Source organism: Athene noctua, chromosome 1, assembly GCF_965140245.1.
Source record: "Athene noctua chromosome 1, bAthNoc1.hap1.1, whole genome shotgun sequence".
Classification (NCBI taxonomy): Eukaryota; Metazoa; Chordata; class Aves; order Strigiformes; family Strigidae; genus Athene; species Athene noctua.
Window position 1 is genome coordinate 74,781,793 of NC_134037.1, and position 20,362 is coordinate 74,802,154.

At 42.4% G+C, this 20,362-nt stretch overlaps 1 protein-coding gene across 1 annotated transcript in view; it reads right to left on the reverse strand.

Moving 5' to 3' along the window:
• The window catches only part of LOC141956246 (SAM and SH3 domain-containing protein 1-like), a 572,685-nt gene extending 571,325 nt beyond the window's left edge, over positions 1-1,360 (reverse strand). The window contains exons 1-2 of the mRNA XM_074896587.1: positions 1,185-1,360; positions 382-583 (exon numbers count right to left, since the gene is read on the reverse strand). Coding sequence (XP_074752688.1) covers positions 382-401 — 20 coding nt within the window. The 5' untranslated portion in view covers positions 402-583; positions 1,185-1,360. The remainder of the gene's footprint in view (positions 1-381; positions 584-1,184) is intronic.
• Positions 1,361-20,362: the final 19,002 nt, after the last annotated feature.

Below are 20,362 nucleotides of genomic sequence, written 5' to 3' on the forward strand. Positions count from 1 at the left end.
CCACTCCTCGTCAAAGGAATTAAAAACCCCAAAACTGCGAGGCAACTAAAAGGTCTCAAAATCAAGGTCAAGAAATCAACATCCACCAGGAAAAAAAAAAAAATCCTTAAAGCAGATCAGGAGGGCATCGCAAGCCCTGCTGAACGACCCCCGCCCGTTTATTCCTCCTCCTGTTTTCCTACCACAAAGTACAGCCGCTTTCTGCCACCGGAGAAGGGAGGCTCGAACTAGAGAGAAGCAAAATGTAAGGGTGCATCCCCTAAAATCCCAAGTCGCTGCTGCACAACATCCACCCACTTTCTCTGGAAGTAATTCGCAGTCGCTGTCTTTTTTTTCCCCTCTTCCTTTCAGTGTTAGTTTCTGTTTCTGCTTCTGTCTCACCTTCCTGAGCTCTGTCGCATGATGAATCTGTTTACTATGTGTAGCTGCTTGGGTACACGATCGTGCTGGGGGAGACCCGAGCGCCGGGTCCCGCACCCTCACCCAGCACAGGCAGGGCTGCCGGTGTGCAGGGCCCTCCCCTCCGTATCTCTCCCGGCAGCGGGTGCACCACGGCGGCTTTTGCTTTCCTTTTAAACGGCTCCTTTCGGATTAGAAGAAAAAAAGAAGGAAGGAAAAAAAAAAATAAGAATCCCACTCACTTTTCCGAGTTACTTTCCCAGGTCCCCTTCATCCCTGGGATGATGGTTAAATGCGCTTCGGCGGCAGCGAGCCCGGCAACTGCTTTCCAACCCCACTTTCTCCGCGCCGCTGCCGGCGCTGCCCCCCCGGGGCACGCAGCCCCGCGCCCGCCGCGCACAACTTTCCCCGCTCGCTCGCTCGCTCCCCGCTGCCGCCGCCGGCCCTCCCGCCACTGCCCGCGGCCGCCCAGGGGAGGAGGAGGAGGAGGAGGAGGGGGAGGCGGCGGGGCCGTGGGGGCAGCCGGCGCTCCGGGCATCCTCCGCCGGCGGCGGCGGCGGCGGCCGGGCTGCTCTGCGACAGGTCCCTGGCGCTCCCCCGCCCCGTCCCCCGGCTGCTGGCGGCGCTGTCCCCTCCCTTCAGCGGCACGGCGGAGGGAGCGCTGCCCCCCTCCCGGCTCCTCCGTCCTCCCCTACCCCTGAGGCGCCTGACGCGCCGCCAGCAGATCTCCGGCTCCTCCCGGTGCTCCGGTGCGGCTTCCCCCGCTTCTCCTCCGCGCCCCTCACCCCGCTGCCAGCCCCCTGTCCCGGCTCTCCCCGAGGCCTTCTCAACTTTCTCCGCCGTCTCTGCCGCCGGCCGCCCCCCTGCCCGACCCGCCGGGGGCGCGGGCCGGCGGCGTGTGCCCGGCTGGGGGCTGGGCGGCCCCGCCGGGCAGCAGCGGGGCTGGGGGGGACACACTCTGCCTCCGCTCCTTAGGCCGCCCGGCGGGCTTGCCCGGTCCCGTTCCCCCTCGGCGAGGCCGAGGCACCGCGCCGAGGGGGCACGGCCCGGAGAGGTGCCCCCGGCGCCCCTGGGACGGCCGGACCGACGGCGGCTGCAGCGGCTCCTCCGCGGAGGCACCGAGACCCTTGGCCGGGGGCGGGGGGGGGGTGGGGGTGTCGCGGAGAGCGCGGCTGTGGGCAGGGCGAGCGTCCCCCCGCGTCCCCGGGAAGGCGGTGAGGGGAGGCGGGAGGGGCCGGCCCCGCTCCCCCACCCGCCGCCGCCACGCGCTGCCCGTGGCCGGCGGAGGCGCCGCGCGCTGCCCGCCGCGCGCTGCCCGCACGGCCGGGCTCGCAGCGCCCCCGCCAGGCCCCCGCGGAAAGCGCCGCCCGCTCCCCTTGCCGACCCCCGCGGGGGGCAGGCGTGGACCCGCGGCCGTTTTAAACAGGTTGAAACTTGTTTTCTCACGAAAATCCCTCTCCGTCAGCGAACATGTCCGCTCAGGGCGCTGAGGGAGACGGAGCCCGTCGGGCTGGCCCTGCCTGCCGGCGCCCGCCAGAAGGGGCAGCGGCAGGGGCAGGGGCAGCGGCAGGGGCAGGGGCAGCGGCAGGGGCAGGGGCAGGGGCAGGGGCAGGGGCAGCGGCAGGGGCAGGGGCAGCGCCACTTGGTCTGGGGGCAGCCGGGGACCGAGCCTCCCTCCCCGCAGCAGTGGGGTGCCGGAGGAGCGACACAGCCCCTTGGTAATTTCCTGAGGGTTTATCTGGAACAGGTTTCCTGAAGGGCCTTTTTTAGTAGATAGGCCCACACTCGTCCTCAGGACCTCATGGTAGTTCACCGCAGGATTATGTAGCCCAGCGGCATTCTCACAAAAAGCGTTACACTGCGAGGTGTTTTGGAAAGGTTAGATACTTACAAGTGGTTAAAATGCAGCCTCTGGGTATAAAGCCTGGAGAACACAGATTCATGTGCTAAAAAGGGGAGAAAAGGAGGAAAAGCATTTTATTTCCTTTAAAATCTCCTTCCGTTCCTCCTCTTTTCCTGTATCTTATTTTCCTTCCCAGCCACATAATATTTCAAATCCTATTCTCAGGCCAGAGACAGAGATTGAAGCAGCAATTATCTTCTCTTCGCAGACCTGGTGAAAGACTGACAACGCCAGAGAAATTAGCCAGGATGTCCTGTGAACTGGAGCTGGAATTGATGGTGTGAGAGAGAGGAAAAACTGACTGGTACAGCCCATATTGCAGCGTATTGACAGTGCATACAGAATTATATCATTTTGATGTGTGCATTTTGGAAGGGTCTTGGAAGGCTTTTAAGGTATTGCAAATATACGATTCAAATGTGCTTGGTAAACTGCAGGTCTCCCACCTGTAAAAGGGACAGCAGGAGAAGTGCTGCACCCTCATGGGAGCGTGGAGCTTGGCAGAAGCTTACAACATTGTGAAACTCAGTCTGGTTGTGCTTGGCATTGATTTTAGTTTCACAAAATGAGTTAACCTGGTAGCAAATACAGCAAAGTTTTTGGTGACTTTGAAATACAAAAATAATTCAAAAGAAAACGTTACGTCCGCCTTTAAAAAAGACAATAATCACGAGTTCAGGGAGCAAAAGACCAGTCCACCTCACCACAGTCCCTGGGAAAACTTTGGAGCAAGTCTTTGTGAAGGCTTACATGAAGTTTTAGTGGGTAGTTAGAAGGGACGTTCCTCAGGGGTTGATACTGGGGCAAGCACGGTATGACATCTTCATTGATACTCTCAGTGACAAGGTGGAGTGCATCCTCAGCAAGGACACCAAATGGGGAGGGATAGTCAATATGTTGGGAAGCTAATTTGAGAGTGAAAAAGGAGCAAGGTCACAGAGTGGTGGAGCTGGAGATGGAAGCATGTTTTGAGCAATAACAGCAAACTCTGAAAACCTTCTTTATGTGCTTTTTATTAGGTGCAAAGTTATTATTAAAAATGATTAAATGCAAAAAAAAAATGCTAATTACTCAGAGATTGAACTGTGGTTTCAATCCAGCTGAAACCTAAGAGTGTGCTTGCTGATTTTAAGTCCCCACCTATCATGTGTATTGCATCTATAGAACTACTGAATCAATAGGGTAGTATCACTCTAAACAGTATTTCTTGCAGAATTTGCAGATTAATTTCAGTGGTGGAATACAGACACTCTATTTCACCTTAAATTTAGCTTACCTCTGCAGGACACTCTTTATACTTGTGTTATATACACATACTAATTGAAGTGTTTGTATGCTACAAGATGGGAGAAGCTTTCCGTCAATGCATAGGGTTTCCTGATGTGCTGGAAATAGGTTGTGCCTAAACAAAGAGCTGGAGCATGAGCAATTTATAAATGAAAAGAGCACAAGCAGACAACTAATATGGGTGAGATAAAGCACGTACGGGTAAGTCTGCCTTTGAGTTCCAGGATAAAAAGAACAAACTATGATGAATTAAACAGTAAATATATTAGCGTCACACATTCTGGCTTCCTTCATTTAGTATCATACCCTGCTCTCATCATGCAAATAATCATCCTCTTTTCTAGGATTTCCTAAGCCCGTGCACAGGCTATGGAATGGTCTGTTGTCCCTGACCTTGCCAATGGAAGACACAAGAAAGGATGAGCCTTCCAGAGGAAACCTGAGCGGCATTGTTCTAGGAGAGACACATAGCATGTAGTAAGTAATATTTTCTTACCTGTTATAAACAGGTCAGAAAAGGACACTCCTCCCTGCTTTCCATACATTATCATTCAAATAAAGATCACTTCTTTCCAAGTTTTTCAGAGCTTAAGTTAATCAATCCACAGTTAGACTGGAATTTATTTGAATTGTGTAGGCTGTTGAATATTTGACACAATGGGCTTAATTTCTGAAGTGCTCCATATGACTGGATTGTCTCCAACATTTCCAAACTCAGTCATGACTTTCTTTTTCGAATGCAGCGGATAATAAAGGTGAGAAGATGTATATATAAGTCGCACCAATGATACAGGATTGCTATGTTGCAGTCACAATATACATAGACATATATGGAGAGCAAGTACAGAAATGTTTGCTATGAACTCACTGGTAGAATTTTTACATGTAAGCAGTTTGGTAGTGGAGGGTAAGTACTGGATTTTTGCATTTAGGGGGAGCTTCCAGCAAAATGGATAAAAGTTTTTTCTAACTTGTATTCAGAAGAACCAAGTCCAGATGAGATGACATGACAGAAAAAATACTGCTTTTCCTGAGGATATTTTCTACTCTGTAAGCTTTGCAAACCCACTGTGGGTTTGAGATTTCTGGCAGGTTTCACCATGTCAGACTATATTGTTCATGTGATAGAATATAAATGTGATTGATATTGCCAAAAAGGTTACAGCATAGCAATGACAGGTTTGCTTAGCAAATGTAAAGGATGTTTTAACCAAATAATTTATTTAGGTATCCTTTAAAAAGAGGGCACTCTACATTTCTGCAGTGTACCAAGGAATTAAAAAGTTTCATCCTTGAACGTCTGTTCTGAAGGGTATTCTATTAAAATATATGATTATCTATTGGATTACATTATCTGGCAGTAATATATGATAGATTTTGCAAAGCTATGGTCATGCATTTTCTATACCATGAGATGTTGTCTATAGTCATTTTGCTTGGGATGAGATAAATAAAAGTGTAGCTGAACACTAACCTACACCTAGATACAAGAATGTATTCAGGAGATCTTTGGGCTGGGTTTTTTTTCCTACCTTTATCAAGACTTAATGGATTTTTGAGACATTAAGGAAGCAGTGTGGGCCTTTGCTCCGGATACCTAAACACTTTTTAATGTTTTGAACCATACACTGATGTATTTGATGGTTGAAACAAAGTTAGACAAGAACACAAATACTTAGGAGAGTAATCACCCAGCGGATGAATGTGAGGAAGACTGATATTAATACAGTTCCGTTAAGGTATTTGTGAAGTTGTTCAGCTAGAAAAGGAAAGTCAGGTTCACACACATAGTGAGGCAATACCACATGATTATGTTGCAATGAATAATGTGCAACGAATGAGTGCAAGCTAATACTTCTGTACTTTTCTGAAACAACAGAAGCAGATTCTCAAATACTTTTCTAGGGTTTCCACTAGGGCACAAGGTGAATAATTCACTAGAATGAATGAAACTGGTTATACACAATGGAAAATATCTGCAGAACCACACAATTAGTTCAGGTAAATAGAGCTATTTATACTTCTGTGTAAAATATTGCAATTATTTGACTGTACCTGGAGTACATTGGCAAAGAATCCAGAGGAAAATAACGATGATGGTCAGAGAAGGTTTGAAAATATCCCATGTCTTATCTAAAGTGTTAATCTTAAAGAATATATAGCAACAAAACTCATCATGTAAAGGACAATTTGCTTATGTAAACACTGCAGAGAAATAAACTTACATATAAAGCTAAGAACTTCAAGAAGTGGTACATATCATGTCAACTCCCATAAGCTGTACTGTTATGAAGAGTACTGGCTGTTAAATATTGTGGAGACTGACTTTTCCTCATTAAAAAATCAGGTTACCATTATTTTAAGTACTCTTTCATAGAAGATTAGGAAAATTTAGATTGGAAAGGACTCCTGGGGGTCACCCAGTCCTATACCCCACTCAGAACAGGGCTAATTGCAAACTCTGATCAGGCTGCAGATGGGGTTGCCCCGTTGGCTTCTGAAAATCTGCAGGGATGGAGGTTCCCCGGCCTCTTTGGCTGGTATCTTCCAGCACTGACCCGCTCTCACCATGAAGAATTTCTTCCTCTTGTCTAGTCAAAGCAATCGTGACCTTTGTCTCATGTCCCTTTGCTGAGCACTACTAAGAAGTGTTTGGCTCTGTCTTCTCTTTAGCTTTCCCCACAGATAGTGAAAGGCTGCAGTTTGGTTCCCTTTGCCTTCCCATCTCTAGGCTAAACAAACCAAGTTGTCCTAGCCTCTCCTCATATTTTGTCAGCAGACAAAAATTTGAAAGGATGCTGTTTGTCAGGTATGAAGGGTTATTTAAGCAAAAGCTCTATCACAGAAAGGAAAAAAGAAAAAAGGAAACTAATGAGAACATTACAATAACGATATGTAATTTAAGTGTAAAAATAGAATTGTTTACAAAAACAAATGTATCAGTACTTTACATAAACAAAGTAATGTTTAAATTTCAAAGGAAACTTTAAAATATACAAAAACATGACCCCTGCTCTAAATTTACTCACTATGTTTGTAGTAATTTAACACTCACTGAGATATCTAACTGGGAATGTAAAAGGATCTAGCTGACGAAGCATCCATTTTTCTCTGTCATGAAGATAAAATTGTTTTGGATTTGAGAGTGCATTTGAAACAGAGCAGCTACTTTATTTACTGTGATGCTTCTTTCCCATAAAAATTTACAGGCATTAATTTAAGATCAAGTATGCGATAACTAGAAGATCACTTTCTGAATGCAATAGAAAAGGAAATTGAATAGAAATGGGAATAAATTTCCAAATCAAGGCTGCTGTTTTTCTCAGACCAAATTCTGTAACTAGAAGTCAGTCTAAAATTTTAGCCTCTTTTTCCTCAGTAACAGAAGGAAAAAGTATAAGAGCTAAACTTCGTCCACAGACTAGACAATTGTCTATTAACCAAGTCATTCTGTAACATTTATTTTATATGTCACTGTCAATGAGAAGGTAAAATGGGCTTGCACAAGTACTACTGTCTTTGCTTTTATGTGAAAGACTCTATCCTGAAAGAAAACAAAATTATCCTAAACCAAAACAAAAATACACTTTATCCCAAGAAATATATTGTGACTGCTGTTTTACCAGCTGCTAACAGACACCTATTTTCATAAAGAAACAGTGCACTGCAAAAAGTCAGGGCAGGTTTGTCTGTACAAACTTAAAACACTGACGAACTCTCATTATATTGGCTTTGAGCCAGAAGATAGTGCTGACACGGTGCGCACATGGTTGAATTTTACCTGTATTTAAGACATTGTGCTTCAGAGTGAATGCTGTTTAAATATAAAAAGAAATCCTAAATTATTGCTAACAGTGGTGTTCTTGCTGCTACTTCAGTTGTAGAAGCCCCTAGAAATACCAGCTGAATATCAGCACAGTGGGTAGAAAACTAGTGAGTATTTACGTCCTCACAATTTACAATCTAGCACTTCTATATGGTACCATCTTAGAATCCTAATGAACAAAAAGCTGAAAGCTTTGCTCACTTGAAATTTACTGTAAGCTTTGTTTCCGTTTTTCTCTGAACTTCCACATACTCCTCTTCATCAAGAAGAGGCTCTTCATCGGGCACATGCACAAACCACGAAGCAACAATCTTTATGCAGCTTTCAAGTTGTTTATTTTTTTTCCATTGAGAAATTGGATTTAGGACATACAGGACTGCCTAATAAAATTGAACTCACTTACAGTCAGCATAGTCATATGTCTTAAATACATCATGAAAATCCACAGACATCAGGCACCAGGTTTCTAGGACACCAAAGCATTTTGTGGAGAAAACAAAACAAAACAAAAAAAGGATTTAATAAAATGGGCAAAGATTGATCTGTCATTTCTAACTAGCCTGTGCAACTTATCCTGAAATTGTGGCACTAGCTGTAATTACCAGCTGTAGTTACTGTGGGACAGAAAGTATACGTCAGGGAAGGAGAAAACCCTTCAACCCTTTAGAAATTATCCTCTCAATTCCAAAAGGGTCCTCCAGTGTCCTAGGACTTCAAGGTAGTAGGCTGACCCAAGGGGAAATTAGGGAAAAAGCTCTGCCATTCAGTTCACAACAGCTGAGGATTCTGTGCACTCCTGGAGCAGTGGCACCTATTCATTTCACAGAGCTATCCAAAAAGCTGCCATATGACAAGCATGTCCTAGTTTCTCCAATGTTTGGTTTTGCTCTGTCTCTCTTCAGTGGCACATAGGCAAGGGACCAGATTTATGTTATTTAGGGGAACACAGATAGAAAATAATGAAATTTTCAAATTTACTCAAGACCCAGACTCTCTTAAGTACATAAACATTAAAACTGTGTTCTTAAACTCCTTTCTATTACATACATAGCTAACAGTAGAGACTGGCTGTTCTTATTACCCCGCTGGCATATGCTTGGTTCCCTTATTCCATGGGCTTTTTCTCTAACTGCTTCATTCATCCATCCTTCCTCCATGTCTATTATCCCAACCAGTTTTTGCAGCTCTGTCTGCCTCATGGGCTGTATTTTTCATCATCTCCTATTTCCATAATTCCTCCCCTTTTCCTTCATGACTTCTCTGCTGAATGGCTTTTTTGTTAACACTTTTCCACTTTCAGTTATTTTCTCTTTCTCTTGCTATGTCCAGATCTGATTCTTTCCCTCTCCACACCTCCAACAAAAATAGTTAAGGTGGAAAATTTCCTTATAATGTTTGCCCTGTTCATATATTTATTTGCTTAGGCACCTGCTACCTAGACAGGATATTGAGCTAAGGGGACTTCAGCATGGCCATTTGCTATGTATGGTTTTCATGAAGGGTAAAAGCACTATCCTAGCTTTCCCTTTCTTTCTTGTTGTGGATGATATAAACACACAGCTTTCTGAATGGCACTTAAGACAAAAGGCATAAAACCAGGACACATGCAAGGTAGAAATCAGCAAGGGTAAAGCAGCAAATACTTATTCTGTTTCTTGAGGGTCAACAAACATAAACTGCTTCCTTCCAAGAAGTCATCAGGATTATTATCCAGGTGGCTATCAGGTAAAAACTCTTGGAGCCATGCAGCACTGCAGGTTAGCGGTCATGATTTTTCCTCTTATGGACCTGATCCTAACACATCAGTAGGACCAATAGTCCAAGCGGATGAGGAGGACAAGGAACCAGGTGATTTCCATGAAAGAGTACAGCATGGCCCAAGTTAGAGCCTCAGAAGCAGCTAAGGATTTGGCTCCTGTCTTTGAAATAAAGAGTCCTGATAGTGCTGAGACTCTGAAGGACCTCCACAAAGAAATTAGAAAGATTGCACTGTGCCATTTCAAAACAAAGACAGGATGAAGTGTTTGGATTTATGCAAAAGCTTTTCTCCAAATAATCAATGTTTGAAAGAATCAAATATTTCCCTGAATTCCCCCCAGACAGCCCCATTCTGGATGAGTAATGAGAAATTAATCATCCTGTCAGAATAAATGCTGTGAGACCTTTTAGTCATGCTCGTCCCTTTCTCCATAATAGATTTTTGTCAGTCATTCAACTAGGTGTCCCAAAAGACAGTGCTGCATCCCAGCTCCTGCCTTTTGTGTGGTCTTTTTTTCCAGCTGGGACTCATCCCACCCACCATTCTTTGGCATGCCAGGAGTCAATCACGTGTCACAAGAGCCCGACCCATCACCCTCGACTTGCCTCTGCTGACTGCCTCACCGCGGTGTGGCACCGACTCTTCATTAAGTCAGTGTTTATTCCAGTCTTTCTGCAGCTGATACCCAGTATCTTCCTGACACAGGCAGTCAAGTCTGGTGCATCTGTGGGGTTTTAGCTATTTAGATGGATAAATACAAGACTAGCAGAATATGATAAGATCAGGGAATTAACAAACAAACATTCTCACAATATGAATTACACCACATATATTTCTGCTAAAGTTGCTATAACAGTATAATTAGAAATGCAAGGAAAAAAAATGAAGAGGTAACATGTGTTTTCTGTCCTTCTGAGACAATTTTTCCTTGTTATAATGAGTCATGCCAGCTAAAAGAACCCAGAGTTTTTCCGTAGATACAAAATCAGGATGATGGGTTTTATCTCCAGAGAACACATCCAATTTTGCTCTTGATGTATTATATTTTAATTCCTTTTTCAACAATCAGTAGCTCAATAGAAGTTTTTTATCTTTGTATTATTGAGTCTTCATTTCTCTATAGAATGCATGCAGTTTCCATTCATTTGCAAACACTTTCATTTGAGTGAACCCTCATCCATCTTTAATTACCAACCTATATTTGAAGTGAATCTGGGAAGACTGCTGAGGGGTACAGACCTTGGCTGCAGAAAGATAGATAGATCTGTGGGTTAACCTCTGCACCTCTGGTGGGAGAAGGCAGGAGAAAGATGAGTTATAAAGCAAGTTAACTCTTAAATTTCAAAAATACCATATGTGCAGATTGCTGATGCTTGTTAACCCTGGAAGTCTTGGTAGGGGGAGGAAGAAAGGTTTTCTTCCCTTCCAGGCTTCTGTAGGCTTTCATGTCTCACCCATTTCCACTGAGTATGCAATGTAGGAGTGGACTGTTTTGTAAGTGAAAAGGGTCTGCATATGTGAGATGATCCAAGCTGTGACACCAACTCTGATATAGGCATGAGTCAAACCTAGTCCAGAAACAGCTTCACTGACAACACCTTGGCATCTGTCAATATCGTATTTCTTGTCGCCATTTCAGGTTGCCAAATTCAGAAGATGCAATTGTAAGTCTAGAGCTCTGCCTTTTGAGAGTCAGAGAAAGGCTGTATCTCAGCTTGCTGGACCAAGGACATTTCTGAGCTCCCAGGTGAATTCTTCAGCTGTGTCATAACTTCTTATCAGAGTAGAATTTGGGGGTCCAGGTAGTTATCTTTGCATTAACTCATATGGTAAGAACAGCAGGTGCACAGCCTGGAAGACAGCTATTGCTCACATCAACCAAAACCTTGATTAAGGTGGTTGAGAGACCAGAACTCAGAAGCGTGCCGTGAAGCACACCCACCTTTCCATCCAACGGCAGCCTCTGGGTTTCAGTCTTGCTAATGATTTGAGAAAGGTTAAATCATGTCATCAGGTTCAAGACTCTGATTTGGAATTAAGATCCAAGGTTTGATCTAAATCTAACATTAACGAAATAATGATGAATTAGCTTGATTAGTAAAATATTAGGACAGTTCCTATTTCATTCAACCCAACTGGAGACCAGGTAGAAGATGAATGCGTCTTTATCTCTGACCAGTCTTAACCTCATAAAATGGTTCAGATTGGTCAGCTGAAGTGTCAGAATTATTCTGCAGAGATATGTTGTAATGGATTATTTTTCCTCTCTCCAGATAATATAAAAAGCCAACTCTTTCTAGTGATGCCAGTCAGAAAATTTATGAGGCAATCTGTAGTTTACCTTTCCATTAGCGGGCATATAAGCTACTGTCGCAGACATCCCCTGTCTTTTTATAGTAAAATCTCACCTTTCTTATGGCAGCAAAAATCAAACCAAACAAATATTCATCAGCTCCAGCACGTGCAAAATACTCCAACTCCAGTGCAGTACTCACGAGTTTTGTGTTACAAGCTTTTAACAAAATTCCATCTCATCCAAATGAGCTCTTTTACTTTCAGAAAAAATTAGTCCTCTATGGATGCTTTAAATCAGAGCTCTTAAACTTCTAAAGTCCCTATTTCATAGTTCTCTCCCTTACCCACTGCTAATCTGATCTACATACTGCAAGTCTACTGTAACTGTAGGAGGGATGATTGGAAGTGGCACGTCATTGAAATTAAGTAAGAGCGAGAGAGATCCTAAAGATTTTTGTGAATTAGGTAAGGAATACAAAATGGAAGATCCTATCAATGAGATGAAAGAAATCTGTAGAAGTGAAACATATATGTCTCTGTGGTCTGCTTATTAATTCAACCTTAACACACATGCATGTAATTTTTTAATGAATAATTAATGTAATGAATAATTTTTAATGACATTCTGAAAGCTCTTTCAGAATGTGCATAAATCTTTGCTATGCGAGAAGACATCACTGAACTTCTAGAATAAACTAAATTCGAACACTAGCTGACTCCCTAATTGTGGTATATATCAATTGAAAGTATTTACAGATGCCAGGCCAAGGATGTTAGGGGTTTCAGAGCTCCGAAGAGTAATGATGGAATGCCATATTACCTCCATTTTGCCTCTGCCTGAATTACAAATAGAAAACTGTGTCTTTTTCTATGGCAAACCAAATATATTTAATGCTGCTCTTTTAATATTGGTTGATCTGACCTATGCTCCAACATTCTCAGCAGTTCCACTGAGGTGTAACACCCCTAAAACATGGTGGCAGTTATCACTCAAATACTTTGTTTCTAAAGTGCTAATTCTGATTGTTGTTTAAAGACAGATTTTTCCATGAAAATGTCACAACTGCTTGTCAGACATGGCTTTGTTTGTTTGTTTATATAGAAGGACATTTGCTTTATTTACTTACCTTCCCTGCAACGAGTGGCAGAGGCATAAACTCATGGAATTGCACCACATCTATTGGAAATCTTCCCACAGAAATGGCAGTAGTGTATTGCGGTAGCTGTCTACTTGCAATCAGTGTAATTGTATTAAAAGATGGCTGTAGCAAGGTCTGACTACAAAAACAAAAACAAAAACAAAGGAGCACACCGAACATGAATATTTACCATAATTTTGGCAGCGTACAATTCAACTTAATTTTTGAGATTTTCATTTCATGAGGGAGAATGGAAAAGCCTCCTTATTTCCTCAGATTTCTACTCCTAGAATGAACACGGAAGAGAGAGGACTTGCAGCAATCATTCTTGACAGTAGTGCACTGTAAAAATTATAATAATACTTAGAAACTGGTAATGGCAGTATAGTTTTTATACTTTACAATGGGAACACCACAAATACATTTGCCTCTATTAAAAGGCAACTATGCTAGTGAAACAAAGCAAGTGACTGAAAAGTGTAGCATTCTGAAGATCACTGAAATGAGTTGTTAAGCATTATAAATTGGATTCTGTTTTGCTTCAAATAATTTTCTCTTTTCTATCAAAAAGAGTTTTCCGGTTTTTAAGGTGGGAATCTAACAGTTCAGTTATTTTTCTTTCCTTGTTCAGTTGCAGAACTTGCTCTTGCAGACTGAGCTGCCTAACCCAATGTCATCAACAAATTATCTCAAGCACATATTGAGCAGTTCTGCATATTTCAGCAGAAGTTTTCCTTGAAAAGACGATTTACGTAGATCCATCTGCAAGAGGCTCCTTTGGGGAGTTCTACTTTAACAGACACTTAAAAGTTTTGCAAAATAGAAGCAGACTCTGAACCTGAAAGAAATTTCTTTTAAAATGTTGCTAAAGGATTTTTACTGATGAGAGAAGGAAGGAGGAGTAAAGCATGCCTGGAAAACATTACTGCTGGTCACTGGTCTGAACTACTTCGAAAAGAATTTATTCACTCACTTGAGCAGATCTTTTTCTCCAAGTATTGCTGTGATCATACAGATTTAAAGCACCTTCAGATCAAGTTTTTGGCTCTGTTTAGTGATTTCCATTTTTTTAGCATGACATTGACACTGCTACATATAGCTTTACTAGAGACCACAAATAATTATTATTCATGGTTTTGACAAGTGGAAGAGTAATTACTTAACAGATTTAACTCCTTCTTAAGTGAACTGCCTAATATTCTTTGCTTCTGTAGCAACCAATGTGTTTTCAATTCAGAATATTCATAAATCATGAACTAGGTATGATGTTTGATGACATTAAGTTCATTTTTATGACAGCTGTTGGGGGGGCAGCTGAGAGTGTGGGGGAGTTAATTTTCTTTATTTTAATAATTTTTTTTTTTTAGAAAGAAAGGTAAAATTTTCACATAATTGCTTGCTTTGGGGATTTTGAGTTTTAGTAAGCTTTGCACTGGATTCTTTATCTAGCATCCAGTGGGTATCCAGTTCACCCTTATGTCTACTGTGATTTTGAAATAAATATTATCTGTTGGATAGCACATGGTAGCTGAATTCCTCTTACCTCACCTGCATGTGACCAACTGTATCTAAGTCATTATTGCCCTGTTCAGGTTAGAAAAGAGGGACAAGGCTCAAGACATTTCATTAATTTAGTTTGTTCTGATGTGTCTGTTTGGGCTTAATATCTCGTCTTCTGCCTGCGAATGGTTAGAAGATATGGACAGGCACAGTAACAGTGAGCTGCCATTGTAGTCAATGTACCCCAAACCTGGTGTGCACCCCCTCCCTCCCCAAGCCTGAGAAATATCAGGTAATCAGAAGAGCTTGGTAGCATGATGGTAGCACATCCAGAGATATCAAGACACAGATAAACTGAACTTTAGCATTCTATTGACATGTTCATTAGAAACATTAAGATCTTACTAGATTAGCAATTGTTTTCAGACTTCCTAGCTTCCCATTTGAATGCCAGAATAAACATCCAGAGATCCAGAAAAGCTGCAGGAATGAAACTCTGGAAATTTGATCCTGTCTATAGCAGTGCCAGGCTGCACTAAGCCAAGGTTACACTGTGGCTTCACCCCTCTTTTGACTTTGACCCCACAGGCACTCAGCACAGGCACGGGGCTTTGCCTGCATACCTGTTCCTGGGAAAGGATAGAAATAAGCATTATTGCCTCTCTGTCTTCCCTCCACCACAAACAGCCCAGCAGTCATCTGAGCAGCAAGCACTTGTCATGCCTTCCTTCATCAAAAGTAAAATGGAAATCTTGATTGCCATTAAAGAAGCTTTTTTTACATTTTTGCTAGGCTGTAACAAGCATTTCAACTGTTCATTTGCGTTAATGTTGCAAGATAGGGTGTAACCTGTAGACTAACTAATTAAATGCTCTTTGATTTTGAGTGAAGTGTTTGGTACAATTTAGACAACAGAGTCTAATTAGCGCTGGATGTGTAATGGAACTAAAGACCCATGAAAAGCAAAAGGTGCTGAAATAAAAAAGAAAAGCATCTCTTCAGTGAGAGAGATGTGAAGATAAATGAAAGTAAAATAAGGAAAATAAAAAAACCCTTTGCTGTGCTAGAAATACCATTCCCTCAGAAAAAACTATATTAATTATGAAAAAATGATAAAATCTCATCAACTCAAATGTCCAGCTGTTTAGGGAATATAAAGGAAAGCTATCCAAACCACATTATGTTAGCAAGCAACAGAATAAGGTATTTCACACTATCTCACTGCATTTCATTTCTTCCAGGCAACAAGTTCACCCCAGTATTTTTATAATAGAATAAAAACTGTACATATTGCTTTGTGCGCTATGATTTACAGCCTCTCGGCAGGAAATAGAATGTTTGCCTTAGCAGCACCTTCTTCTGTCAGTAAATGTAGCCAATTTATGGTTTTCCTTGGCTGAGAAAAATGTGCATGCAACTTGCTACCATGTATGACATTATGTAGTTAAGTTCATAAACTTAAAAAAACAAAATAAAACCATCAGTAGATGGGTCTACAGCATAGCTTTGAAACAGTGCATGTGTCCTCTCTAAGAAGGGATTAAGCTGAATGGTTTAGGAATAACAAAGTCTAGATAGGATCCCCAGCTCTACAGTAATGCCTTGGTACTATCATCTGCTGAAGACCTGGGAGCAAGGTGTACCAAATCAGCACTAAATGGCCCATTTAGTTTTTCAGCACCTCTGTTTCTTAGCCACCACCTTTTTTTTTCAATGAGAAGTTTTAGTTTTAGGTTTTGGTTTGGTGAGGCTCTTGGGTTTTTTTCTCTTTTCTGCTAGGGCTTTTCAGTGTATTTTCAATTTATTTATTCTGAAGGAAAGAAGGTGAACAATGAAGTCAGGAGGCTGGCAATAAATTTTATGTTTACACTACCACCATGAGTCCCTGATTAAAGGTGATTTTAAAAAAACCCACCCATAGTAGTTGCACTACAAACACAGATGCCTTAATCCTGCAGCAGCAATATGTCAGTGAACGTAGAATCCAACCCTCCTTTTCTAAGAAGTAACATTTATGTAATGGTGTGCAGCATCCCTACCCAGTGGTGTGTAGTAGGACGAGGATGCCTAGAAGGGCAAAGCTTCCCCAGAAGGGACATGTGTGCCCTGTGCTCTGCAGCAGGCTGCTGGGGAGCATACCTGCAGCATGGATCACTGCAAATGCAGAAGTGGTGCCTGGCCCCTGTCACACATGGGGACCAGTACCTTGAGCAGCTCAGACCTTATGTGTAGCTGACATGGGGCAGGAATAAAATGGTCCAGTGGTTCTGGAAGCCTATCCCTGCCTCTGAGCCCTGTGGCCTGTCTCCTCACACCTCACTGCCCTCATACAGTGTCAGATAACGTTTGCCTTCTACACACAGCCACTGTACCCTTCTTCTTTCTCTTCAAAACACAGAAACCAGGATGAAATATTCTCCAGGGCTGGACTCTTGTGCAGCAGGGAGTCACACTCTTTGGGAGATGCCCTAGTAACTTATGGTCAAAGTTGCTGGGCAGGGCTTACTCATGGTCCCCAGGAGCTGCTCCAGCCACTGAGAAACTCACAGGAGAGTTTTGAATCACAGCCTCACACGAGCTTACATGGAGTCCAGGCCCCAACCTCAGCAAGTCATGTATGACCAGACCCTCTGACATGGGCTCCACACCAAAGATCTTCATGCCAAAACAAGGGCAGTATGTTCTGCTGAGCTATGGCTCTGTTTTTCTTCATAGGCTTCAGGTAGGCTGCCTTTTTGTTGTTTGGATCGGCATCCTGCACTGTTAGAGTGAAAGCCAGCATCAAACAGTTGCTGAGCTGCCTTTTTATACTGCTGCTTGAAGCAAAGTCCAAGTCACAACAACTGCAAACTGGAGTGCTGAAGTTACCGAACTCCTTGTGTCCTTTGGCCATTGGTACAGAAATGACTCTCTGCTTCACAGCCCTCTACAGGCAACTTTTTACAGCATGATGTCTATTTGTGTCATATGGAGACTCGTATGTGGCTTATGAGTGAAAGAGGCCACAAAGGTTGCTGGGATATTTTTAGAAGATTACATCAGTCTTAGAAAGCAAATAGTTTTGTTTACATCTGCACTGCATCTACAGTCATGGAACTTGGCATTAGCAGCCCTCTCATCACACCCATGTTTTCTTGCCAAAGGAAATGGTTAGTTCAAACTCACTTCAAAGCCAGGGCATGAATTAATAATTCAGTTTGGACATCTATAGGAAAATGAACTGGATATTAGATCACACATGGGGCACTGCTGTTACAGAGGAGAAATTTGGAGTGTATAGGGTGTGCTTACATTTATCATCTCCCAATATTTCCTGCTTACTGCTTTGATAAACTTGGTACAGATTAGCAAATGCTTGGTGGGAATCACAGTGTGGCCTTAGAGCACAGGAGCCGGTTTCCTTCTGCTTGAAACTAAACAAAAATATGTGGTCCAGCAGCACGTGCAATGTGCCTATTGGGGTTCAGCTCAGTGAACCAGAATTGACCTAGTTCAAAGCAACCCTCCTGATTTGGGTATAGGCTGAAAGTCAGGCCCTTAACACTTTCTCTCTACAAACACTTTTCTATTGAGCAATACTATTCTCTAATGCAGCTGTAGCCACTGTGCTCTGACACTGGGTTAAATGTTTTCACCTTTGCTACTTGCAGTCTTGGAGCTACTGCCATCGTGGAGGAAAGAAAAGAACTGACTCAGCAGTTACAGCAGCAGGGTTTTATACAGATCAGCACAGCACACAAGGTGGCACCATATGTTGCTGCCCTTCAGCATCTAACAAATATCAATTAATTCCAGCAGGCACCAACACAGAAGCAAATACTAATTAGACATTTGGAGAAAAGGGTGGTATTAGCAGTGTAAATATGGAGGAAAATTCATACTCTGCTTAGAGGCACTAGAAGGAGGACAAACTGAAGGTCATTTGCATATTTGCATTAAAAAAGTAGTGATAGCAGTCAGCCACCCCCACCTGACCTTCCTCCCAACATGCTAAGCCAGACCTAGCTTGGTCAGAGCTAAATCACAGGAGATTTGGAAAACAGGCTTAGAAGCTCATATTGAGTACAGCAAAGAACAGCAAATCAGTGAAGGCTCTTGTGTGAGTGGCTAAAAAGTATGAAATATTGAGCTACAAGAAAGATATCTTCCCTCGAGCTTTGTGAATGTCACAGAGCACCTTGGTGCTACTGATACATAAGTAACACAATAACAAACAATAATTCTTCAAAAGTACAAATTTATGTAATTTTAATTATTTTGGGGAACCCAACACTAGTCATAAGTACACTAAATTTTAAGTGGGATTTACTACAGTCTTTATAAGGCATTTATTCTTAGTGGCTGGGAAGCTTACATGGTCACAGGGAAGAAGGATTTGTTTTCAGGCTTAAGAGTTTTTATATTCTGTGGATAGTGATAAAACAGAGCTGTATCTTTTCCATTTTTTTAGGGGCCATTTTTTATATATACAAGCGAAATCTGCTGATTTCTTAAAAGTCTTTTAAGTAGCGTGACTCGATGAGAGAACTCTACTGCCAACAGGATAGTGGAAGCTGCAGCTAGGGGCTCTGTTTAGGTGAGTCCTAGAAGTGGATGGAAACACTGTAAGGCCAACGTTCAGCCTTAAGAGGCTGGGTGTCACCAGCAGTGACATCCTCTTTAATCTGTGAAGCTCATTTAAAAAAACCGCAAACAAACAAAAAAAACCCAACACAGATTTAAATGCAAGTCCATATTTTGAAAGGCAGCAAGAGGAAGAAGGGCCAGAGTCTCCAAAGCCATGGAAAAGTGGCTTTCATAACTGAACAAAGTCATTGATGCTTGTGAACTTCCACCCCATTACCTGCAACCTGTCAGATCATTTTTATTGATATGCACGCTGTCAAACATAGTTATTTGCACAGAAATAATGGAGTAAGACATAATTACTGAATTTCCAGGTGTATTTCCACAGAACTTAGAGGTTTTCTTTTCCTTGAGTGCCAGTGCCAATAAAGTCTCTGGAGACCAACAATACATTTCTCTTGGAGCAGAGGAAAGTCATGCCACTGGTGGCATGCCCTTCTCCATCAACTATTCTTTGTTTTCTGAGATAGGTTAATGCAGTCCTTTGTTTTTCTGTTTTTGTAGAATCTTTGTTGATGCTAGAGGGGAAATGACAAAGAGCTAGTTCAAGCTGAGAAGATGAGAAATGTGGAAAACTTTACTCCAAGGCTGGTTTTCATGATTGATTAAATAGAAACAACTGGAGCAACAAGACTACTGCTAGGTCTGCATGTCATCTGCTATTCACGTGGATTAGTGCTGAGAATGAAGAAATTAAATGGCTGAAGCTCAGAAATGTAGACAGTACCCTGGAACACTGCTCATGTAATCAGTTGAAATGAAATTCCTCAAACTTGAATTAATATCTGGTGCTGGGTGTTGTTTCCAAAGTCACAGCTGTTGCTTTATGAGGAGGGAGGCAAGGGGAGGGAGACTTCAGCTTTTGCTGTATGTGCTTAACTTGTTGCAGTAATACCAGATCTCTGAAATTAAATCACAGCCCCAAAGTGTGGCCTTTTCATTGTCTGTCAATTCATATTGCTTTGAAGACTGGGAATGGCACAAGGTCACCAAACTGCAAAAAGCATACAAAAAGCCCTTTAAATGCTTATGAGAGAGAAAGCACTGAGGTTTAGGAGAGAAACTTTTGCACCAAGAAGGGCATTCACAAGAACACACCACCTTCTAATCCTGAAAAATTGAAAGCCAGTTTAGTGGTTAGACAAAAAAGGAGGCAAAATATCAAAACAAATAATCATTATACACAACATGGACTACAGTTTCCAGGGCTTTTTTTTTTTTTTTTTTTTTTTTTTAATCCCTTACCCCCGCCTTGCCTTTTTCAGCTCAGTGGCTCCTTGAAGACTTTACACATGAAATCATCTACCTTAAAGGCATGTAGGGCCTGACTTTGTGCCTTTGACACCACCAGCAGTTCTCCTATTTACCCTAACAGCCCAATACTGACTTTCTTTTAGCTCAGGTCTTTCCTATGATCCAAAGACTCTAAAATTCCCTGCACTAAACTTTGTTAGTCTTTTAAAAGAGCAGGTAATGTTCAGGTGGTTTACTGACCCCAACCCTACTGTCCAGAGGAAAAGATGATACTCACAGTATGGTCAAAGACCATTTTTCCTTCAGGAGACCATTTTATTCATGACCTAGACTAAGGAAAAGTCTGAAACTTTCAGAGAAGGTTAAGTACATAG